The sequence below is a fragment of the Theropithecus gelada genome, chromosome 5 (genome assembly GCF_003255815.1).
Source record: "Theropithecus gelada isolate Dixy chromosome 5, Tgel_1.0, whole genome shotgun sequence".
NCBI lineage: Eukaryota > Metazoa > Chordata > Mammalia > Primates > Cercopithecidae > Theropithecus > Theropithecus gelada.
This window is the reverse complement of record NC_037672.1, coordinates 103,013,117-103,039,342: the sequence shown is the minus strand read 5'-3', so window position 1 is coordinate 103,039,342 and position 26,226 is coordinate 103,013,117. Positions and strand designations below refer to the sequence as shown.

The following is a 26,226-nucleotide window of genomic DNA, read 5'->3' as shown; positions in this document are numbered from 1 at the left end:
TGTAATAGTGTGTCATCATATGTTGGTATATGGCATGCATTTAGCTGTCTGGTATAGATACATAAAATTAGGTATGGTTTTCACATTCCATTCAATTTTTTCACTTGCTCTAGTGTAAGTAATAAACTTTCATCCTGATACAACTTGCTCTTGTGAGAGAAAGAATGACATAGATAACTTAGGAAATGCTAGAATAAAATCTAATCTTAAACCAGTTGAAGGGAAAATTTTGATAACTGTTTGGCAATATCTTGTAGATTGATGGGCCTGATAGAGGTTAGCAATTAATGCCTAAGGACACAATCTGATTTTTGACAACAGTGAAAATGCCAAGGCAAAAATGACGCAGTGACTACAATCATTTATCTCTTTTCCCCTATAATAAATATCCTATTAAAGTGATAGTGAGGGTAAGAAAGGATAACCCTAAAACAACAGATAAGAAGGAGCCACCAAAGCTTGAGGTTTTGAAATATGTATAAAAGATGAAAAAACCAATGGAGGTATGGTTATTAATGAAGCAGTGTGGAAGAAGTCCCAGCTTAAGTATATGTGTTCAGGGGACGTAGTTTAGGAAGAAGCCGAGCTGCTGCAGAACCTCAGAGAGGTTGTGGGTATGTTGATATCAGATAGGATAGAGAGTTAGATGGATGTAGAACTTAACACAGGGGGATTAGTTTAAGTTGTATTACAAATAGTACACAAATATTTCCCATGCAGGTCTAATGCATGAGGGGTGTGCTAGTTCCACCTATAAAAGTTGAATGAAGAGCTGAGAGGGAAGTAGGACCCCTGATGGTGTTGGTGCCCCAGCAGTACTCTGCGTGCTGGCATTTGGGGACCCCAGCATAACAACCAGCCTCCTACCCATTCATTTCTGTGGGAACATAGAGCTCCCAGTCATTGTTTTCTAGTCTCTTTAATATAAACCAAATAGCCAAGGATCACCTAAGTTAGGCTTTCATTACTACTGTTCTACCAAACTGCTTTTTGTCAGGGCTACCTGTCACCTCCATGCTGCAACCTTAATGGTCAGTTTGAAGTCCTCATATGACCAATCAGCAGTAATTTTTACAGTTGATCGCTTTCTCTTTGAAACACTTTTTTTGTCTTTCCCAGAGGAAACTGCTTTCCACTGGGAAGGCACTTTGTCTTAGTTTTGATGCTTCTCCTTCACATTCTCCCTTGCTGAACCTTTGTCATATTTCTGAACTCTAACCTTTGAAGTGCCCAGGGCTCAATCCTCAGCCCAGTTCTCTATCTATACTGCCTCTCTAGGGCAGGGGTTGGCAAACTTTTCTGTAAAGGGCCAGATAAGAAATACTTCAGGTTTTGCAAACCATTCACTCTCTGTCACAACTCCTCAGCTCTGCCTTTGTAACATACAGCCATGGACAGTAAAAGTATGGCTGTGGTTATGTTCCAATAAAACTGTATTTACAGAAATAAAACCAGGCCATGTGACAGATTTAGCCCATGAGCCAGAGTTTGCTGACCATTGCTGTCACTCTAGGTGATCCCATCAGGTCCCATAGTGTTAGACACTTTATAATTCCCAGATTTACAACATTAGCCCCAGTCTCTTCTTGAACTCAGAATTTACACATCCAGCTTTCTACTCTGTGTTTCTACCGAAATATTTAAGATACAACTCAAGATTAACAGTACAAAACAGAACTCCTGATTCTCCATCCCCACCAAACTTGTTTCTTTCTCTGTCTTTAGTTGCTAACCCATAACTTGGGAATCATTCATGTCACTTTTTACTCTTATCCCACAGCTAACTCATTAGCATATTTTTTGAAATGTACCAAAAGATAATTCCTTCTCTCCACTTCCACCCTTGTCATTTTCTCTGTGTCACCATCATACACCTTGATCAATTGTAGTAACCTCCTGATTCTTCACCCTGCTTCCACCCTTATCCCTGTATAGTCTACTTTCCATACAGCAATCACCTTGATCCTTTTAAAATGTAAGTCAGATCATGTCCAAGTTCTGCTGAAAATGCCACTGGCTTTCCATTTCACTCAAAAATTTTTTTGAAATATGTATCATAGTATGCAAGGTCCTACTGGATCTAATACTGGGCTCCTCTCTGAATTCATTGCTTGCCACTTTTCCTTTTGATCAATGTCCTCCTGCCATCCTGGCCTCCTTGCTGTTTCTCAGACATGCCATGTATGTTCTTTCCTCTGCACACCTGTGCTTTTTATGCCTTCAGTGCTCCTCCCTAGAGGTCTGCTTGATCTCTTCCCTCACTTCATTCAGATCTGTGCTGAACTGTTGCCCACCAGAGAGATCTTCCCTGACCATTCGATATCAAATATTACTCCTTCTGTTACTGTAGATAGCTAGTCAGGCATGAGCAGGGCAGAAAAGGGCTCCTCTCCCTCACCACACACCAGGAATGACAGGCAACCATCAGGTGATGGTCAGGCAGTTGTTAACTGTTTCTCTAAAATATTAATTGGTTGCAGCCTGCACCAGGGAGAGGTAGTCTCCAAATAAACAGAAGCATCTGAAGCTTGTGGTCAGCAGCTTCCCATGAGATCTAAGGAACTGGGTGAGTGGGCTCAAGCATTTGAGAACATTAAGAACAAAATGGCAGAGTTTCGTATATGACCCCCTAGGGACATTCGACTGGTAAGGGAAGAACACCTCAGGTGAACATGCGTACAACTCCAGTAAACACGTTGCACTTGGTACCCCTCCCAAGTGCTAGGAGGCTACTGTGTGTACAGACAGCCTGCTCCAAGGGAAGACTCGGGAGATGGGACACAAGATCCCGGAAGTATGCCAATGTATAAAACCCCACGTCGAAATGTCAAACCGTGCATTCGTCTGTTCAGGTTGCTCACTTTGCCCTCTTCCAGGTGTACCTTCCTTCCCTTTGTTCCTGCTCTAAAGCCTTTTATTATAATAAACTCATTCCATCTCTAAAACTTGCCTTGGCCTCTCCTTCTGCTTCTGTCCGTCAGTTGAATTCTTTCTTCTGAGGAGGCAAGAATTGAGGTTGTTGCAGAGCCATAGGGATTTGCCACTGGTAATTATTCATTCTTCACTTTCCCTAATTTGTTTTCCTTTATCTTTATAATGCTTATGATATGTGATAGAATAAACACATAATCAATTCTTTTGCTCCCCAACTAGAATGTGATTTCCATAAGAGCAGGGAATTGGAATTTGTATCTAGTATCTAGAACCATGCTTAGTACAGTGCGTATGTTCAATAAATATTTACTGAATGAATTCAAGGAAAACTTAAAAATTAAATGGGAAAAACAAGAAACTTGAATTTTAAAAGGTCAAATGGGTGTTCTTTGTTACATCTGTTATAAAGGAAAGGAAGGAGTGGGCTGTGAAGAAATGGCAATCAAGACCAAGACCTCTTTAACAAATAACTTGTTAAAACAAGTAACTCAGTAGAAGGTGTAGTGGGTTGAATGGTGTTCTGTTTTAAGCCATGAAGTTTGTGGTAATTTGTTACAGCAGTCCTAAAAAATGAATATAGATGAATTAGAAGATAAGGGAAAGAAATCTTATCAGAAAGTAGAACAAAACATCAGAGATAAAGGAGGCAAGAAGTGACATAGAGATTGAATCCAGAAAATCCAACATTTGACTCATATGGGTTTCAGAAGGAAAGAACAAACAAAATGGAGAAGAAATTGTAAAAGGGATAATAGAAAAAAAATCTAAGAATTGAAGGACCCAAGTGTTCTGACCTCCCAGTGACATTATTATACAACTATTGAGAGAATCCTACATGTCTTGCTGGGTGCAGGGCTTGGGAGTGGTTAAATAATAGGCCTGCAACACTGAATGCTCAAAGACTGGAGTAATGCCTTTGAAATTCTGAGGGAAAAGAATTTTCCTCCTAGAATTCTCTACCTAGCCAGCTGTCAATCTGGAGTGAGAACTAAGTAAAGACATTTTAGACATTTAACAACTTGAGAAATTGGCCTCACACGCATTCCTTCTTACAGAACACTTATTAGGAATATGCTTCTGCAAGACAAGTAAACCAAAAAACATGAATGCATGGGATCCAGAAAATGATAGATCTACGCTGGAGAGCAAAGAAGCAGTCTTAGGATGCCCAGAAAGCATCCAGTTCATATTGTAGCCTGAGGATAGAGGGCTCCTGAGGGAGCTGTTTGGGTAAGGAGAAGATTCCATAATTTTGATGATACCTGTGAGGCATTGGAATAATTTATAGATGTGATTATGACAATGTAAGAAAGATAATTAGAAGCACAAAGAAAAATAGAAGCTGAACCAAAAAAGGAAATTTAATTATAGTATCCTCCTCACCAAAAATAGACACATAGAGAATGCTTCTCACACACCTGAGTGTAAGAATTATTTGGGATGTTTGCTAAAAATACAGATATTCGTTTCTCCTTGAGATTTTGCTTCACTAGATGTAGGATGGTGGTTCAGGGATCTACATTTTAATGAGCATTCCAAGTTTTTCTTATCTAAGAGAAATTTTGGATATATATAATAGGAAATGCATAGAAAATTCAATATGATTACAGAACATTCTGTCAGCCTTGCCATGAAAAAATAAAAGGACAGAAGACAAAAAATTAGAAGAATGAAGAAAGGGAGGTAGAAGGCAGGTTATTTATGTCAAGAAATACTATATATTTGTATTAGTTTGTTTTCACACTGCTGATAAAGACATACCTGAGACTGGGCAATTTACAAAAGAAACAGGTTTATTGGACTTACGGTTCCACATGGCTGGGGAGGCCTCATAATCATGGCAGGAGGTGAAAGGCATGTATCATATGGTGGCAGACAAGAGAAGAGAGCTAGTGCAGGGAAATTCCCCCTTATGTAATCATCAGATCTCGTGAGACTTACTGTCACAAGAACAGCACAGGAAAGACTTGCCCCCATGATCCAAGTACCTCCCACCAGGGTCCCTCCCACAACTCCTGGGAATTCAAGATGAGCCAGCCAAACCATATCATTCTGCCCCTGGCCCCTCTCAAATCTCATGTCCTCACATTTCAAACCAATCATGCCTTCCCAACAGTGCCCCAGAGTCTTAACTCATTTCAACATTAACTCAAGTCTGCAGTCCACAGTCTCATCTGAGACAAGGCAAGTCCCTTCCACCTATGAGCCTGTAAAATCAAAAGCAAGTTAGTTACTTCCTAGATACGATGGGGGCACAGGTATTGGGTAAACAAACCGTTCCAGATGGGAGAAGTTGGCCAAAACAAAGGGGCTACAGGCCCCAGCAGAGCAATCAAATCTTAAAGCTCCAAAATGATCTCCTTTGACTCCATGTCTCACATCCAGGTCACGCTGATGCAAGAGGTGGGTTTCCATGGTCTTGGGCAGCTCCGCCCCTATGACTTTGCAGGGTATAGTCCCCCTCCTTGCTACTTTCGTGGGCTGGCATTGAATGTCGGTGGCTTTTCCGGGTACATGGTGCAAGCTGTTGACAGTGGATCTACCATTCTGGGGTCTGGAGGACAGTGGCCCTCTTCTCACAGCTCCACTAGGCAGTGCCCCAGTAGGGACTCTGTATGGGATCTGTGATCTCTTATTTCCCTTCTACAGTGCTCTAGCAGAGGTTCTCAATGAGGGCCCTGCCACTGCAGCAAACTTTTGCCTGGGCATTCAGGCATTTCCATACACCTTCTGAAATCTAGACAGAGGTCCCAAACTTCAATTCTTGACTTCCAAGCACCCGCAGGCTCAACACCACTTGGAAGCTGCCAAGGCTTGGGGCTTCCACCCTCTGAAGCGAAAACACAAGCTGTACCTTGGCCCATTTTAGCCAGGGCTGGACTGCCTGGGATGCAGGGTACCAGCTCCCTAGGCTGCACACAGCAGAGGGACCCTGGGCCCCACCAAACCACCTTTTCCTCCTAGGCCTCAGGACCTGTGATGGGAGGGCTGCTGTGAAGGCCTCTTGACATGCGCTGGAGACATTTTAATCATTGTCTTGGGGATGAGCATTTGGCCCCTTGTTACTTATGCAAATTTCTGCAGCCAGCTTGAATTTCTTCTCAAAAAATGGGATTTTCTTTTCTATCACATTGTCAGGCTGCAAATTTTCCAAACTTTTAGGCTATGAGTGCTTTTAACAGCACCCAAGTCACCTATTGGATGCTTTGCTGCTTAGAAATTTCTTCCTCCACTAGATATCCTGAATCATCTCTCTCAAGTTCAAAGTTCCACAGATCTCTAGGGCAGGGGCACAATGCCGCCAGTCTCTTTGCTAAAACTATCAAGAATCACCTTTGCTCCAGTTCCCAAAAAGTTCCTCATCTCCATCTGAGACCACCTCAACCTGGATTTCATTGTCGATATCATTATCAGCATTTTGGTCAAAGCCATTTAACAAGTCTCTCGGGAGTTCCAGACTTTCCCACATTTTCCTGTCTTCTTCAGAGCCCTCCAAACTGTTCCAAACTCTGCCTGTTACCCCGTTCCAAAGTTGCTTCCACGTTTTCAGTTATCTTTTTGGCAGCACCTCACTCTGCTGGTACCAATTTACTGTATTAGTCTATTTTCATGCTGCTGATAAAGACATACCCAAGACTGGGGAATTTACAAATGAAACAGGTTTATTGGACTTACAGTTTTACATGGCTGGGGAGGCCTCAGAATCATGGCAGAAGGTGAAAGCCACGTCTCATATGGTGGCAGACAAGAGAGCTTGTGCAGAGACACTCCCCCTTATATAATCATCAGATCTCGTGAGACTTACTATCATGAGAACAGCACAGGAAAGACTTACCCCTATGTTTCAGTTGCCTGCCACCAAGTCCCGCCCACAACACGTAGGAATTCAAGATGAGATTTGGGTGGGGACACAGTCAAACCGTATCAGTATACTTGGTGGAATAAAAAGGTATGAAGTATTAACATTAGCCAATTAAGAACTTATGCGGAATAGGCTGAACTAAACTCTCTCTCAGAATTGGAATCAGTAGGTAATTTCTACAGTTGATAAACAAAAACTACTAAATATGCTATTTTGAAAGATGAAGGTAACCACTAGACCTAATACAAAGAGTTGAAAATGGGTTGCTCTCAGAAGTGGAACTAGACTGGTGAGAGGTGGAAACTTTTATTTTTTCAGTCATGGACCTGCATTGCTTTGGCTTAACAACAGCAAAATAGGTAATTTAAAAAGCAAATTGACAATAGCTTGTTTTCAACTGTTGAGAAACAAGCAGTCTGAGCTTCAGATAAGAAAGTTCTAACCTAAAATGTATCACTAATGTATTCTGTGGTTCTGAGGAAGGGCTGTCTGATGTGTGCTTCAGTTCTACCACCTTTTTTTTTTTTTTTTTTTAACCTAGTGCTAGATAAGTTCTACTATCTTTAAAAATAATGGCATATGTTGCCCCAGCGCTTGCTCCATATACCATATCCCTCTGTCTGTGGCGCATATGTACCATATAGATTATGTTATTCATTTTGTAGAGGATCAGGATAGATACTACATGTCTTTAAATCCACCTTTAGAGGATTTTAATACCCTTTAAATGGAACATAATAGCATACTAACATGATTGGCCCTGGAAAACTTTTAATGAGTTCTTATCCTTTTGCACTTTAGGGAAATGTCTAGTTCTCTAATAGTGCTGAGAGGATGCCTTTGTGTTTAAACTTACTAGGTGATGATGATGATGACAGTGATGTAACGTGTCTTGTCTTAGCTATGGGTATGGATCACTGTCTAGCACTTTTGTATTCCAAAATCTAGTACATTTCCTTTTCATGTGAAACACTCTATAAATACATATTGCTTAGTGCAAGAAACTATTGAGAAAATTAAGCTTCAGAGAAATTGAGTAACTGTTGAGAAATAAACTAAAATTCTGAGCCCCTCAGTTGACTGAATGGGTCTCGTTTTGGCCAAGGGGACCCTAGAGAAACCTTGAAAACTGAGTTCTTAGCCACGACTGGAATGGGGAGGTCAAATACGCCTGCTTATGCCCTTTCCCTCACTAACTGCCATTACGTTTTCTTTCCTAAGGGCTAAATAGAAACCAGCCCTTTCAAAAGACTCCACAGATGATGATACCAACCAAAAGCCTGACAGCTGCCCCTCCCTTTTGTGGTTTCCACAAAACAACTCACCAGCATTCCCTCCTGATAAGAGTGGTTCACATTCATACAGCCAACAGACATATGAAAAAATGCTCATCATCACTGGCCATCAGAGAAATGCAAATCAAAACCACAATGAGATACCATCTCACACCAGTTAGAATGGCGATCATTAAAAAGTCAGGAAACAACAGGTGCTGGAGAGGATGTGGAGAAATAGGAACACTTTTACACTGTTGGTGGGATTGTAAACTAGTTCAACCATTATGGAAAACAGTATGGCGATTCCTCAAGGATCTAGAACTAGATGTACCATATGACCCAGCCATCCCATTACTGGGTATATACCCAAAGGATTATAAATTATGCTGCTATAAAGACACATGCACACGTATGTTTATTGCAGCACTATTCACAATAGCAAAGACTTGGAATCAACCCAAATGTCCATCAGTGACAGATTGGATTAAGAAAATGTGGCACATATACACCATGGAATACTATGCAGCCATAAAAAAGGATGAGTTTGCGTCCTTTGTAGGGACATGGATGCAGCTGGAAACCATCATTCTTAGCAAACTATCACAAGAACAGAAAACCAAACACCGCATGTTCTCACTCATAGGTGGGAACTGAACAATGAGATCACTTGGACTCAGGAAGGGGAACATCACACACCGGGGCCTATCATGGGGAGGGGGGAGGGGGGAGGGATTGCATTGGGAGTTATACCTGATGTAAATGACGAGTTGATGGGTGCAGTAGACCAACATGGCACAAGTATACATATGTAACAAACCTGCACGTTATGCACATGTACCCTACAACTTAAAGTATAATAATAATAAATAAATTTAAAAAAAAAAAAGAAAAAAAGAAAAAAAAAGAAAAAAAAAAAAAAAGTGGTTCTGGCAAATCTATGGAGAATGTGCAGTGAGGGTTTTCATGTTTTCCACTTCACCTTTTGACATCAGAGAGCTGAAAACTCCACCCTCGGATCATGGTAACACCACCATTTTTTGAACATGGGTCCTGTGGAGAAGCATGAAGCTCAATTGAGCATGCTTGCAGGTTGCAGCCCTTTATGAGAAATAAAGCTCTGCTTTCCAAATTTATGAGCCTCATCTTTCTTCAGTTGCCACTTTTATCAAGCTGAGTAACTAGAAGTCAGGCTTTTGACCTTTCTAGTCATTGCTCCTATGCAAATTTACAGATATATTGCCCATTAAAGCATTATCATTATCTGAGATCTAAGGCCGTATTTGTTTTCTAGGAATAGTTATATTTTTACTCTTTTTCTTCATTATTACATTTTTATTTATTAATACTATTTCATGAAATAGCTTCTAGTAGATATGGTTATGTAAGTCAGTAAATACAGACCATTCACTCATTTGTAATCTTTTTACCTTCCAAATGACAACTAGAAAACTATGTGTGTATATATATGATCTTACATCTTAATAAGTATTGGGCTTGTCCACAGTTAACAAGAGCATTGGATCTTTAGGGAAATTTGACACCAAATCAGTGTCCTAGATTTATTTACTATTAATTACAAAGGCAGTCTAGCTTTTCTGTCAAGTTTCTTTTACCCCCATGATAACAAACTTCCCTTGTTTGTGTAACTTCCTGGATTTTAGAGCTGAAATTGATAAATTGGTTTGGGACAATGATAGGTCCCAAATGAACAATTGAAGTAATCTTTTAAAGGATTGTATTTTTTTCTTTTCAGAATTCTACCTTTTTTACTTAAGTGACTTGAAGAGAGGACAATCACAGATTGATGATTGTTCTTGGAATAAGAGCTTCCATTTATACATTACAGTTGTCCCTCTGTATTTGCAGGGGATTGGTTCTAGAACCCCCATGGATACCAAAATTTGCAGATGTTCCAGTCCCTGATATAAAAGGACATAGTATTTACATGTGACCTATGCACTCCTCCTATTTTTTTTTTCTTATGGGTCGGGGAGGGGGGAAAGAAACCAAGAGAAAGGAGCCCTCTTGTCTACTTTTAATCCTCTTTGGATTACTTACAATATCTGATGCCTTGTAATGCTGTGTAAATAGTTGTTATATTGTATTGTTTTATTTGTATTGTTTATTGTTGTATTTTTTTTTTTAAATTTGCAGAATATTTTCAATCTGCAATTGTTTGAATCTGCAGATTCGGAAGACTTACTGTGTATGTCTTCTTAACCTCCTCCTAGTTGTCTTTCAGCTCCATATTTACTTATTTTTAAAATTCCATAGAGCAAAATTTACTTTTTTTGTGGACACTTCTGAGTTTTGACAGAACATAGATTTGTGTAAACAGCATCACAATCAAAGTACAGAACACGTCTACCCCTCCCTGCAAAATTTTTGTGGACCCCTTTAGAGTCAACCCTACTCTCTTATCATCAGCCCCAGGCAACCAACCGACGATCTGCACTTTATCCTATAGTTTTGCCTTTCCAGAATGTCATGTAAATGGAACTGAGTTGAGCTTCTTTCACCTGATATAATGTATTTAGATGCATCCATTTTATTATGTGTATCAATAGTGCATTCCTTTTTATTGTGGAGTAATTAATCATTGATTAAAAGATGACTATATGAGTGTAACATAATTTTTGTCCATTTACCAGTTGTACATTTGCATTGTTTACCGTTTTTGGTGATTACGAATAAAGCTGCTGTAAAAGTTTAGAGATTGTTGGGTGAACATGTTTTTATTTCTCAGTTAAATACTTGGTGGGATTTCTGGGTCACATACTAATTGTATGTTTAACTTTACAAGAAAGAGCCAAACTGTTTGCCAAAGCGAGTGCACCATTTTCAGTTCCCATCACCATATTTTATTTTAATCGAAAACATGTAAATGTGGCCCACTTTAGTATCTATTATGTTTAGAAAAGTAAATAATCATGCAAAAAATTGGTAATTTTGTTTTTTGTGTTCTTTTGTTATAGATAACTTTTTTTTTGTTATAGATAACTTTTTTTTGTTATAGATAACATAGATAACTTTGAAAAGCAGGCAGAGAATTTGAAATCTAATTTAATATATGAAAGAAGAGGTTTTTTTTAAGTGCGTCCCTTTAACTGATGCAAAGAACTTTATAGACCATAGCCGAAGTTTTATGTACTTGCCATTTGTGTGCTCTTTCTCATTTTTATCCCTACCTGTGCACACATCCTTCAGGAATTACCTTGTTGCTAAGGTGGGGAAATAAAAATTTTGTTAACAGTTTAAAGGGGAAAAAAATAGTAATAGAGACATTTATCTAACAGATATTTGCTCAGCAAGTGTATATTGGATGCCTATTAAGTGCTAGGTACTTTTCCAGATGCTAGAGATCCAGTAGAAAGCATAACAGAACAAACAAAAATGAACTACAAAAACTCCAGAACTTAATTCTAGTGATAAGTGCTAAGGTAAAGCACAGATCATGGTAGGGGGAAATAAAATATTGGTGGAAATTAACAACTTCATTGTTAAGTTATATGCCTCTATTTTTTTTTTTTTTTTTTTTTTTTTTTTTTTGAGGTGGAGTCTTGCTCTGTCGCCAGGCTGGAGTGCAGTGGCGTGATCTCGGCTCACTGCAACCTCCACCTCCTGGGTTCAAGCAATTCTTCTGCCTCAGCTTCCCGAGTCGCTGAGATTAGAGGCATGCACCACCACACCCAGCTAATTTTTGTATTTTTAGTACAGATGGGGTTTCGCCATGTTGACCAGGCTGGTCTCAAACTCCTGACCTCAGGTGATCTGCCCGCCTCAGCCTCCCAAAGTGCTGGGATTAGCGTGAGCCACCGTGTCCGGCCATGCCTCTGTTTTTATTAGGGAGAAGCCAAGGCTTATTTGTTGTTGTTGTTGTTTAATAAGCTTCATTTTGGAATAATTTTAGATTGGGTTAAGCTGCAAAGTTAGTACAGGATTCTACCATACCCTGCAGCCCAGTTTTTCCCTAATATTATCTTAACATCATTTACCATTGCCATTGTACATTTTTCAAAACTAAGAAACTAACATTGGCACATAGCCTTAACTAAACTCCAGATTTTATTTGGATTTCACTCGTTTTTCCACTAATGTCGTTTTTCTGTTCCAGGATCTAGTTCAGCATACCAGACTGCATTTAGTCATCATATTTCCTTACTGTCTAACAATCTGTTACAGTTTCTCAATCTTGGATTTGTTTCTTCTCTCTCATTTATTTATTTTATCATTTGTTTGTATTAGTGTGGATTCATGCATATTTGTTGTATATTTTGTTGCTCAAATTGTTCCTGCTTTGGCCTGTTTCAGATTGGTTCACGTTTCCCTTTACCATACTTCCAATCTTTTGATTTTTGAGCACTTGGTTGCCTTCTGACCCTACAAGATGCTCCAGGCTCATCTTGGGTATTCTTTGCTCCAGCATTAGAATCAAGCCTTTCTCCAAGGAGGCCTAGTTCCTTTTACTGGAGAATGGCATTTCAAAACCAAAATCTGGGTCAGGTGCAGTGGCTCACACCTGTAATCCCTATACTTTGGGAGGCCCGACGTGGGTGGATTGCTTGAACTCAGGAGTTGGAGACAAGCTTGGGCAACAGAGCAAGACCCTGTCTGTACAAAAAACTTTAAACTTAGCTGGGTGTGGTGGTGCATGCCACTAATCCCAGCTACTCTGGAGGCTTGAGGTGGGAGGCTGGCTTGAGGCCAGGAGATTGAGGCTGCAGTGAGCCATGATCATGCCACTGCACTCCAGACCCTGTCTCAAAAAAAAAAAAAAAAGAAAGAAAGAAAAGAAAGAAACCAAGATGTGGTTGCTGGCATGCTCATTGCTATTGGGATGTAGCCAGTCTTTGTTTTATTTTGTTAAATATTCTTGAAATTTAAATTTGAAAATTGTGCCAAACAGGTAGCAGGCCAGAAGTAAAACAACCTGATTTAGGAAATTACAAAGTGAAAATTTTATAGGGCTCTATTAAACCTAGCTTTTGGAAACAGATATATTCCAGTAAAAGTGCAGTGTATTTATTTAAAAGGCATTGTGTTTAATTAAATAATACATACTTCTGAAAGTATTTAAAATACACATTTTAGTATACAACTTTTAAGATAAGATAGTTTCTGTTATTGAAGTTTGTTTTTGTTCTAAGCTTACTTTAGTACTAGCATCCTCACCACATTGAATGGAAACAATGTTTCTTTTCTTTTAATTGAATAGGAACTTTGGACTTTTTTTTTTTTCCTATGGATAGTAGGTAGAAATTGGGAATACTATTGTTGGGTGTCCCCAAGGGGAAACTGACATCAGTTTTAATAGAATTCACTTAGTTATGAGTCTCTTTTTCAAAAGTGATGGTTTTGTTTGTTTTTTGTATTTTAGGTTTTAGTCTATTGTAGATATTTTCTGCTTTGGGTGTTTTAAGCCACAGGGATAAGTAAATTATTTCAGCAACCCAAATGTGGTTTAGCTGGTATATATTTCTTTTCGGTTCTTAGATTGTGGCAAGTTTTAAAAGTTGAATTTAAGTTGGGAGTTAAAGTTAGCTTTGGAAAAAATGGGTAAGTTTAAAAGTAGATAAGGATATTTATTATTGCTGTACAGAACAATGTGTCTGTTGCTTTAATTCTGTTTTGTTTTGTTTGTGTCTTTGCAGAGGATGTAACTGGTCACTACATTTCCCCCTTTCATGATATTCCTCTGAAGGTGAACTCTAAAGAGGTATTGTTTTGACTTGTTTTGGGAATGAAAATGTGTGCTGCCAGTATCACCATAAGATGCTCTTTGGAAGCACCTTGAAAGGAAAAAGTGTTGGAAGTCAGGAGGACAAACAGGAGTTACTATAACAGGATCATAAGCCTCCGATATGAATTAAAATTTGTATGAGAATAGGATTCTTCCATGAGGAATTGGGAGAATGGGGTGTTACTGGTCCATAAAACTTAGAATTCAGTAGGAAATAAAGATTTAAGGGTAGTAATTTAGGAAGTTAACAAGAGCTTTATTTATAATAATCAGCTAACGTTTGTGGATTATTTTTTATTTGCTAGCCACTGTGTGAACATAATGTTATTTAATTGTTATGAGTTGCTATTGTTCTTTCCAAGGACATTGAGGCTCAAGGCATTTTTATTGACTTGTCTAGATCTGGTAAGTGCCAGAGCTAGTTTTGGAATTAGCATTTCTGACCACAAAGCTCATGCTCTTTAACCACTCTATGAAACAGGTGCTAGAGAAATAAAGCAGGGGTAAAAATGATGGTGTTTGAATAGCTATTCTCTTAGAACTGAAAATCACTTGACAGTTGTCAGGGTGTGAAAGATGCCAGGAGAACTGATGCTATCAAATCAAAATAATTGATTTGGGACCTCAAAATCGTTGGGGTATTTTGAGATCTCTCCTGATTAGTTGGTAAGATGGCATATTTGGTAGTATTCATGATCATCATTAAGTTGTAAGTTATTTCCTTAAAATCCAAGTAGTGAATTACCAAATTTTTTAAGGGGGTACAACTATTAAGGAAATAACCAGGACCACATTCCAGGTTGAAATTATATGGAACTGGTGAATGGGTTTGGGTTTTCTCGGATGTGGGGAGATCAATGTAGGGGTAGAAGCCAGTGAAGAAGTGAGGAGGCTGCTTCAGATGCAAGGGTTATCTGATCTTGGTGTTACCTCAGAGGCTGAATATTATGCATCGTAGTGAGGTTATGGGATGTGAAGTAGGATTCGTGCTGCTTCCCAGCTCTTCAGAATAAGGAACTGGCAGTAGAATAATATCGATAATTTATCAAGTGCTTGTGGTGCTTAGCCAGGCACTGTGTTCCCTGCTTGACATGCATTATCACAATCCTTCTGGCTCTACATTTATTACCCTTATTTTGTTAATGAGGCTAGGTACCTTGCCCATCATCACAAATCTCGTGTGTTTTGGAGGTGGGATTGGATTTAGGTGCTCTAACTCCAGAGTTTGTACTCCTCACTTCTCTTGTGTAATGCCTCCAGCTCATTACTTTTAAGTGTGCAACTCCAGGACAATAGAAGGAAACTAGAGGCAAAAGGAACTCTGTGTTACTGTGTGTGTCCGTGCGAGTGTGTGAGTGTGTGTGTATATGTGTTCCTGTGTTTTGTTTTGGCCACTGAACTTTCAAACCTAAATATCTCATGTCTCCCAACACTTCTCTTTGCTTTTGACCAAAAGTGCATGCATTCACTTATTCATTAATTTATTCATTCAATCAATCAATAGTTATTGAAGGCTTATTATGAGCCAGGCACTGTTCTAGGCACTGTGGGAGTAGTAGTGAATAAGATAGATGTAGTTTCCACTCAGTTGGAGGAGACAACCATAAAACAAGTCAGTCAGATAATGTTAAGTGCTATAAAAATACAACAGGGAAATGAAAGATAAAATATGACTGGTGGGTAGTGTTGTCAGGGGTGTGCTATAGCAAAATCTGTATACCTCAGCATAACAACAATAATAATAAAGCCGTATTTTTGAGAATCGTGTAGTAGATAGAGGTGGAGGTGGAAAAGAGAGTAAGCTAGAAACATGTCAGTGAGAATAACGTTTTGTCTAAGGAGGACAGGTTTTGGGAAATATGAAATTTGGAATTAGACAAAATTGATGATAGAGCTGGCAAATACAACAGGATATGCCAGTGAATTCTGGAGATATGGAAATGGGTACACACGGTGGTTGTATAAATAAGTTTCCCTAGATCTCAGCCAGTAATGATTAAAACTCTTGCTTTGTACTTTTGGACGTGATGTATTAAGAATAAAAATAATGGCTGGGTGCGGTGGCTCATGCCTGTAATCCCAGCACTTTGGGAGGCCGAGGCGGGCGGATCACGAGGTCAGGAGATCAGGCCATCCTGGCTAACACGGTGAAACCCTGTCTCTACTAAAAATACAAAAAAATTAGCTGGGCATGGTGGCGGGTGCCTGTAGTCCCAGCTACTCCGGAGGCTGAGGCAGGAGACTGGCGTGAACCCGGGAGGCGGAGCTTGCAGTGAGCCAAGATCGCGGTCACTGTGCTCCAGCCTGGGCGACAGAGCGAGACTCCGTCTCAAAAAAGACACACACACACACACACACACACACACACACACACACACACACACAGCTTCAGAGTTGATTTGTAATAATGATATTCTGTTTGTTTTGTTTTCTTCATTAGTAGTCATTTTGATATATAAACGTTACACATACTGGTTGAGCATTTGTGAATGGCATAATTTTTCTTCCCAACCCACCACGAAGTCAGTTTTCATTTAAAAGTGCTTGGTTTAATGGGAAAAGAAAAAAAGTGCTTGGTGGAGGCGTAGTAATCACACCTTGGTAGAATTCACAGGCAGGAGGTGCAGCTGAGTACTTTCACGGCTTGTTAGTCATGCTCCCTGGAGCTTCATTTCAATAATGAAATGACTGTTTTAAGCGTAATCACTGGAAACTACCACTCTTTTCTTAAAGACTGAATAGAGCCTTTGCTTATTTTATAAAAACTGGGAAAATATACTTGAAAGAGATTTAGCTTTTCTGATCATTTATTTTATGAAACATTTCGATGCTCTATTCTGGGGATACAAATGCTCAGGGGAAAACGAAGTGGGCATTTGGTAGGTTCTCTGTTGACTCAGATTTCTGGACAGTCTTTGTGTAGAATGTCTATACAATAGTCATATTTTTATTGCTATGCAGTGCCACTGTATACTTTCATGAAATATTATAGTCATAAACACCGTCTTTTCTTTTTATAGGAAAATGGCATTCCTACGAAGAAAGCACGAAATGATGAATATGAGGTATATCCAAAGGTTTTTATTTTTGTGAATCACTTTTATATTGTTTGTTAAATACCTTGATGATAGTTTGCTTTTGTAAAATGATTCTAAGGTTTTTACCCCTGCAAAGACTTTCATGTGCATTCTGGTGTTTTTCTTTAAGGCAGCTAGGGCCGCTATTGCCATTTAATTTTTTTTTATTGTGGTGAAATATTCATAACAAAAGGTTTACCATTTTAACTTTTTAAAAGTACAATTTAGTCGCATTAAGTTCTTTCACACTGTGTGGAATCCTCATCACTATCCATCTCCAGAACTTTTTCATCATCCCAAGCTGAAACTCTACACATTCAACAACTCCTCATTTCCTCTTTCCTCCCCAAAGGCCCTGGGAACCACTATTCTACTTTCTGTCTTATGAATTTGACTGTCCTGGGTATTTCGTTTCCACTTCATTTTACAACGGGAAAACCTGAGAGAATTAGCACAGGAACCCAGATTTTAGTAGTGAGTTAATGATCATGGAAGATGGTCTAATGTAAATGTACTTCATTATAAATGAAATATTTCACTTTAAATTATAAGAGAGAAGATGGTTTGAAGGGCTGTTTTAGGACCCAGGAACAATAATCTTTGGGGAGTAGAGGAGAAGAAAAACACTTATACCAACTATATGCTAAAATAAATATATTCTAAATATGTACATTCTAAATATATCTAGGTAAATATATGTGGCCGTCAAACCTTTAATAGTTCTTGACTTAGGACCAGAACATTTGATTGATATCTGTCATTCCATCTTCTGCTACAAGTGTCCTTTTATCCCTCTAATTCTGATGCCAGGCAGCTTTTCCTGCTGCCTTCCTGTCTTCTTTTACCTCTCCAGCTTCATTTCCGTTTATGCTCTACCCCAACTGAAATTTACAGCTGCAGCATTTGAATCTACTTCCAAACATACCTGTGGGAGCCTTTAAATTCCTACAACCTTTGCCTGCTATCTATCTTCTATTTTTCTAAACTGGTGTGGTTCTTGAACCATCTACACTGGAACCACTTAGAGTGCTTGTTAAAAATTCAGATTCCATGCCCCATCTCCTATATACTAAGTCATATTCTCTGCTTGATAGGGCCTGGTTCATCTAGGTATTTAACAAGTGTTCTAGGTGCATCCTAGACATGAAGTTTGAGAACCACTGCCCTAGATGTTGAGTGAACAAGGGTTTCTAGATCCCCAGGGACTTAGTGTATTAACCTGAAACGATTATTTCAGGTTAATGAAATACGTTAGTGGGAAAAACATATTCTGAGCCCAGACATTCAAATTAAAATTTAATTCTTAGAACACAGTTTTTATGATAGAGACTGCCTGATTTGAGTTTATTTGAAATTTTCAGGATTAGAGAGGAAAGAAGAGTGATTTCTTCCTGTCTTTTCCCCATGTATATAAAATGTACTGACTGCTTTTTCATACATCTTATTAGTTTTTGTATTTTGACTTTTGCAACAAAATACAAGGAAAAAATGGAGAGAAAGAAAAGGACTGAAGGAGTAGTTCACGGTCCTTGCCACATGCGCAACTTGCTGATTTGACTTGTGCTCCTTTTGTCTTTTTTATTTTCATGTCACATTTGGCAGACCATTGTTGGTTTATAATTAACGTTAATCTTAGGAAAACTAGGCTAGCATTGGCTTTAAAAAATTAATTACAGGACAAATGCATTTTAGCTGGAGAGAAGAAAGGCAGGTTGGAAATAAGCTCTTAGTGATTAGGAGCAAACGAAGAGGGAGAGTGTGGTTTGCGGGCTTAAAATTCGCACCTCATTTATTGTTCATTTGGCCTAATTCAAGTATCTGAGTAGTTTTGGTAGGTGTCATTGTGTAAAACGATTGTCACCAGCTTGGTCTTCTTGGTCACCTCTGAGTATTCATCTGCAAGCATTTGTTTTCCTATAACCAGGCTTTCAGGGATGAATAAATTATGTGAACATCTGCCATTTACTTCGGTTTTTCTTTTTTACAGCTACTTCAGACATATTTAAACAGGTGCAGGGGTATCTCATGAAAGAGCATAGAAAATGAAACATAACAGCAGAACTATGTGTAAGGTTGCTAAGATAGGTATGAGACATACTTCTAAGGAACAGTTATTGAGAATTTATTCTCAGCTTTGTTGTTTATCTCATTATGGGCTTGCAGCTTTGGCATTTGTAACCTTTAGTCTTATGTAGAAAAACAATATAAATCATCATTACTTTTATGGCCCAATATATATCTACATTTAATTGTGTAAATAGCATTCTTTGAAATAACAACATTCCATGTTACTCTAGAAAACCTCTGTGATACTGTTCAGCAATGCTTTAGTCCAGCTTTGGCTGCATATTAAAATTGCTTGGAAAGCCTATAAAAATAAGCAGTGCCCTAGCTCCACCCAGAGCAATTTAATTTAGATAGATGAGAGATGGGGCTCTGGGAAACTTTTTTTTTTTTTTTTAAATTGATTGAAGCTGGTGAGATGGTATTGATCGAAAATAAGTATGTTAAATCACTGCTTCTCAAATGATTTGGGATGAAGGACTAGTTTTTTGGCTGGTTTATTTCTAATTGGTTGTAAACTGATACTTTAAAAAAATACAATCAACATGAATCATTAGAAAAGTGTGGGCCTGGCGCGGTGGCTCACGCCTGTAATCCCAGCACTTTGGGAGGCTGAGGCGGGCAGATCATGAGATCAAGAGTTCGAGACCAGCCTGGCCAACATGGTGAAACCTTGTCTCTACTAAGAATACAAAAATTAGCTGGGTGTGCTGGCGGGTGCCTATAATCCCAGCTACTCAGAGGCTGAGGCTGGAGAATTGCTTGAACCAGGGAGGTGGAGGTTGCAGTGAGCTGAGATCGTGCTGCTGTACTCCAGCCTGGGTGACAGAGCAAGACTCCATCTTGAGAGGGGAAAAAAAAAGGAAAGTGTAATTCAGGTTCCAATTTTTTATTATTAGATTCAACAGGTATAAAAATTGCTCTTTTTAATTGCTACCAATGTTTGTAAATGAGCCAGTAACAATCAGTTTGCAGACTGACCCTGGTCCTTCTTGGCTACCCTTGGAGTACAGTGTTTTAAACCATCATTGTTTCCCTGATAAATTGTTAGTTACTAATGTCAAAATGTGTACAAATCGTCTTTAACCTTAAGACTTTCTCTTTGTAAGGCAAACTGTAGGGAATTATTTTTACTTGTCATTGACCTAGGGTCTCCTTTGGTGTAAGCATCTACAAAGTTCAGGAATTAAAAAGAAAAAAAAAAGTGAAACCATAGTCAGTTCGTAACGTTAGGGAGTCTGAACTCACTAGATATGCAAACTAAGTCTAGAATATTTAGTGTAGCTCTTTGTGATCTCTGTAATAGCTGTACTTATGTCCTTAATTTTACGCTGTGATTGTAACTTGGATTTAATTATTGTTTTATCATTTTAAAATATATTTTGTGTCATAATTTTCTGTATATTGCCATTGGTCTTCATAACAACCTTGTGTGGTGAGTGGGACAGAGATTATCACACTTACTTTACAGATTGGAAAAGTGAGACTGAATCCTTACATGAGGGACTGGTTCTCTCACTTCTATTTTAGTTGGAAAATAAAAATTGAAACACATTTCTTGACTCCATTCTAGTTTTGTCACTATACATCAAAGATATTCTCAGACTTGTAACCTCTGACACTGTGTATTAGTGCTCAAGTGACATGGTGGCCTAAATTTGGCTTTGTTTTAGACAACTCTAATTTCTAGAAAAAATTTAAGGCATAGGTAGATGTCTGATGGAGACTGTAAACATTTTTTTTTTTTTTGTGGGGGAGAAGCATCTAAAGCATTCTTGTAAAGGAGGTAACGGAAAAAATAAAAGGTCAAATTTTTAATGTTCTCTCTTTGTTTTGTTTTTAACTGCAGAATCTGTTTAATATGATTGTAGAAATACCTCGGTGGACAAATGCTAAAATGGAGGTACCAATATACTTTATTAATATACAACCAAAATGATTATAATGATATAAAACTTTGTTGTAAGTTGTTTGGCATAATATTTTCAATTTGGGATAGTTGAGAAAAATAAAGCTAAGTATATACTTTATGGTTTTTTAGAGAGTTTTTTTCTTTTTTTTCAATTTTGCCTCTCAGTTTGTTATATACATATTAATTTTCTTTTTTTCTCCTATGAAAATGGCAAATACTTTTAAAGGTTATTTAAGTAGATTCTGAGATATATTTGGTTCCCAGATGCAACTGAAACTTTTCTTTGGGGCCGATGGCAATTTTAATTTCTTAGGACTCAATTCTCCTTTAGATTTTATTCTACCAGGAAATAAATCATTTCCTGGTTTACTCAATTTTTGACTATCACAGAGCATCTGCTGTTTTTCTGGTTAGCTTATTTTTTTTTTTTCTTTTTTAATTTTTCTGGGAAATGAACCTATAAGAACTTCCCTTTTGCTTTTCAGAATTTTCTTGTGCTTTCTTCAGTTAGGTAAGCTTCCTTATAGTTCTAAATGAAATTTAATTTATGTTACTTGGTTTAGTTATATAAACCTTCTATAACTTTGGGTGTGATAGCAAATATTATTTTAAGTATTTTAATTAGGCATTATTATGTAGGTGTATATTTTTCAGAATTTATATTTGGAAGAGAATTGTCAGTACTATCATCAGGTCCTGGCAGTATTTTTTGTTAACACTTTAATAGGAAAAAGTAAAGATATTAGATTTTTTTTTGGTGTTGTTTCGTGTATAATCTTTCATCATTCTTGCTACTCTACCTCAGTTAGGTGTAGGATCCGAGGATCTGTGAGAATCTACCTAACTTAAGGAGTGTTTCTTCATTCAACATGGCTTATTTTTTTGTTTCCTATATAGCATACTTTTAAAAAATAGCAATATGAATATACTTGATAGAAAACTAACTTTGAGGCTGAGTGCAGTGGCTCACACCTGTAATCCCAGCCCTTTGGGAAGCCGAGGTGGGCAGATCACTTGAGGCCAGGAGTTCGAGACTAGCCTGGCCAACATGACAAAACCCCGTCTCTACTAAATATACAAAAATTAGCTGGGCACAAATTTTTGCATGGTGATGCATGTCTGTAATCCTAGCTACTCAGGAGACTGAGTCACCAGATTAGCTTGAACCTGGGAGGCAGAGGTTGCAGTGAGCTGAGATCGCACCACTGGACTCCAGCCTGGGTGACAGAATGAAACTCTGTCTCAAAAAAAACAAAAAAAAAACAAAAAAAAAAAAAGAAGAAAACTAACTTTGAAATCAAATCAGTTGGTGAGAGTCTCCTTTTTGGTGATGTTTTAACTTTATATTGACAATTGATAATTGTATATGTTTATAGGGTACAAAGTGACATTATGACTTATGAATACAGTATGGAATAACTAAATCAAGCTAAATAATATATCTGTCACATTAAATACTTACCATTTTTTGTGGTGAGAACATTTGAAATTTACTCTTAGTACGTTATTAACTATACTTATCAAGTTGTATTGTTGTCGCAATAACAAAAAGTCTTATTCTTCCTGAGATTTTGTATCCTTTGATTATCATTTCCCTATTCCCCCTACGCTTAGCCTCTGTAACCATAATTCTACTCTCTGTTTTTATGAGTTCAATTTTTTAGATTCCACATATAGGTGAGAACATGAGATATTTGTCTTTCTGCGCCTGGCTTATTTCACTTGCCATAATGTTCTCCAGTTTCATCCATGTTGTCACAAATGACAGAATTTTCTGCTTTTTTTAAGGCCAAGTGCTATTTTATTATGTATAGGTACCACATTTTCTTTATCTGTTCATCTGTTGATGGACACTTAGGTTGATTATATATTATTTCCAATTTTTTTGATGGAGTCTCTAGAGTTGTCTATATATAAGATCATATCATCAGCAAACAGTGACAGTTTCACTTCTTTCTTTCCTACTTTGGATGCCTTTTTTTGTTTTCTCTTGCCTAATTGCTCTGGCTAGGATGTCCAATAGTATGTTAAATAAAAGTGGCAAAAGTGGGCATCCTTTTCTTTTTCCCAATCTTAGAGGAAAGGCTTTCAGCATTTCACTATTGAATATATGGTAGGAATCTTTGAGTTAGCTTTATTATCATAATATTGATGGTAATAAAGCCTGTGATTAGTAACAAAAGGCAAGTTGATTAATCTTTATCTTCTTGCCATCTCAATCATTTTATTATTTGTGTTAGAAATAATGGAGTACATAAATAATAGAGTGACTAAATATATAATCTGGTGTTTCCTTTCCAAACAGTTTCTCATAGAGTGCTATAAATTAGTAGTAAGAGCTGGCTTAATTTCTTTTAAAGCACCTTTGATCATTAAGTTGGAATATGAATGTTTAGTCTGAAAATAGCAGATTTTTAAAAGTACTATTTGGATGTAGAATTAATTATTTCTTATCCCGTCTCCTTTTTTTCCTTCTGTGATTTGCTTAGATTGCCACCGAAGAGCCACTGAATCCCATTAAACAATATGTAAAGGATGGAAAGCTACGCTATGTGGCGAATATCTTCCCTTACAAGGGTTATATATGGAATTATGGTACCCTCCCTCAGGTAACATTTTTGTTACAATGGTAAAACGTTCCTGTCGTCTGAAAAAATTGCCTTATAAATCCTGTGAACTACTTGAATTTAAATTGGTTCTGAGGACACGTCATTTGGAGAGGTTTGTAAATTTGGAATTTATTAATGTGGATGGAGTTTTAGTATATCAATAAATTTTTGTTTGAAACCACATATATGTCTATACTCAAGTTCTTGGAGTCAGGCATATGGAACGTTCACATTTAACATTTTGAATACTTTTTTTTTCTGGTCTTGGCTATTAAGTGTCAGTGAAAAACTTTTAAGCGAGGCTTTATCTACAGTCATTCCTTTGAACATGACAAGTTAGGCTTTTATATGAATTTGTATATGATAGCATAAATTTTATATTTTAAACTTTAACAGATGAATGTGTTAAATTATTAACTTTTTTCCTGGAACTCGTTGTAAATTGAATTGCACAAGTTATATTATTTACTGTTATGAGTTAATAATTTTTAAGTAGAAAGCAGAGAAAATGAGCTAAATAATGATAAGGTAGCATTCCTATTGGAGAATAACAGCAATTTGCTTTTCTTCCTTTCTTTACCTCTTTTGGTTTTCTCTCATGTTTCCTCATTCCCGGAAAGAGGTAACTCTTCCAGATTATTTAGTGAGTAAAACTCAGAATATGCTGAATCAAAATTCTAGGTTTTGGGGACACAGAGAACCATCTGCCTTTATGTTTATAAAAACCGTAGACCATCTGTCTGGAAATTTAATTTTTATATTTTTATTTATTTTATTATTTTGCATGAAATTTCAAGATGGTATTGGGGAAATATCAGAGAAGAGAGGTCTTGTTTTATCCAACATGAATAAGCAACTGCCTGTGTAGAATAAACATTCACAGGAAAATTTTAAAAAAATTGTTTTCTAAAGAGTCAGGCTGTCTCTGATTCAGTTAGACCACCCACATGGATACATTCTTGGTTAAAATGGGCACTTCTAAAGTGATGTGCTAAGAATGAGAATGCCTGTGGAAACCATGAAAGCAGGTTTCCTAACTCTCCAGGTACCTCAATAGATATGCCGTTTGACCCAATGGCAAAAGGTTGCGAAAGTTCTATGAAGCTTAGGGGATGCAGCCTGTAGGAAATGTATGGATGAGGGGAATGCTGAAGAAGCCAGTGAATTAGAGACCGACAGAAACAGAAGTAAGTAGAGGAGCTAGAGAATAAACTATAGTGCATGTATTTATTTCTTTAAACATTTATTAAGCATTTATGTGCCAGGCAGGATATTAGGTGTTGGGAATATAAAAGACAGATGAGATATAGATGTAACATCAAGGCCTCATAATAAGTGACTGGAAAATGTCGGTTTGGGAGTGAGGTTGTCACTTTCTAGTGATGTGACCTTGGGAAAGATACTTTTCCTCATTTTCTTCATCTGTAAAATGAGAACATAAAATATCTACTTCTTATCTTTGTGTTGAGATTAAATGAGTTACTGCATTCGAATAGTGTGTAACATGTAGTAATCAATTATTATAATTAAGACTGGTACTTTTATTATCGTATGATTCTTTCCCTAAAGTTATTTGTAGTCTGATTGGGGCAATCAACAACTAAACTGCTGGTTATGATGTGGTATAATAGGCACTACTAATTCATCTACTAATTTAAAATTATGAAAAAAATAAGAAAACAAACCTGTTGACAGGAAGGAGAGAAGGGGAGGAATGGAGGTAAATGCAAAAGAAACTTCTCTAGTTTTCTGTTTAAAGTCTTGCCAAACTTCTGTACTCCTCTGGATGTGTTTGAATTTCAAGATGTTATGCAGTGGTATTAATCTGGCAGGTATGGTAGTTCTTAATTTATTAATAGAAATTAATAAAACAGAATTAGACTGTGGTAGTCCCTTAATTCAGTATTCACCCTGCATTCACCATTGCCTACCTAAGTTTCATACTCCATCCAACATCTAAATTGATATTTTTTAAAACACAAATTTGCAGATGCTTTTCTTGTACAAGAATGCTTTAATGGTCTCCTGTCGCTTAAAAGATAAAATACAAAATTCTTAACATTGCTACTCAACCCTGCGTGATCTGGCTTCTGCTTAGTTCTCTATCCTCATTTTGCAGCATTCCTCCTTTCTCACTTCTATCCACTACAAAGTCTTCTTCAGTGTTTTTAACTTACCTCATTGTGTCCACACCAGGCCTTCACCAAACTGTTCATTCATTCCGTACATATTTATTAAAGGCCTGTGTATTTGCAAGGTGTTCTTATAAGTACTGCAGGTAAAACAGTGATAAAAAGTGACATATATTTTTCTGGAACTTTTATTTTAGTCAGATAAACAGACAATAAACAAAATAAACCCCAAGTAAAATCTCAGGTGGTGGTAAGTGTGTCAAAATTTAAGCAGGGAATGGGGCTAGGGAATGTTAGGATTGTTGCAATTTAGACAGGGAGACAATCTCAGTGAGAAGGTGTTATTTGAAGAAAGACCTAAAGGAAGTGAAGGAACAAGTAGTGTGGACATGTAGAGGAAGAACAGTCCAACAAGAAACAGCAAGTATAAAGGTCCTGAGGTGGAAATAGGCCTAGCATGTGTGAGTATCAAAAAGGAAGTCAATGTGTCTAGAATGGAAGTGAAAGAAAGGAAATAGACCTGCATTCTCTCTGCCGTTTTCAGCTAGAGATCTGTACTATTTTTTTAAACCTGACTGATCTTAGAGAGAGAGAGAGAGAGTGTGTGTGTGTGTGCGCA

General features: G+C 37.6%; 1 protein-coding gene across 6 annotated transcripts in view; it reads left to right on the top strand.

The window, feature by feature from the left end:
* The window catches only part of PPA2 (pyrophosphatase (inorganic) 2), a 105,869-nt gene that overhangs the window by 4,530 nt on the left and 75,113 nt on the right, over positions 1-26,226 (top strand). For 4 of the 6 annotated variants that reach the window (XM_025386120.1, XM_025386119.1, XM_025386121.1 and 1 more), the window contains exons 2-5: positions 13,725-13,789; positions 16,834-16,878; positions 20,804-20,857; positions 23,356-23,475. The exons of 1 other annotated variant lie outside the window; for it this stretch is intronic. In XM_025386120.1, coding sequence (XP_025241905.1) covers positions 13,725-13,789; positions 16,834-16,878; positions 20,804-20,857; positions 23,356-23,475 — 284 coding nt within the window. The remainder of the gene's footprint in view (positions 1-13,724; positions 13,790-16,833; positions 16,879-20,803; positions 20,858-23,355; positions 23,476-26,226) is intronic. One more of the 6 variants, XM_025386123.1, reaches the window with a different exon arrangement.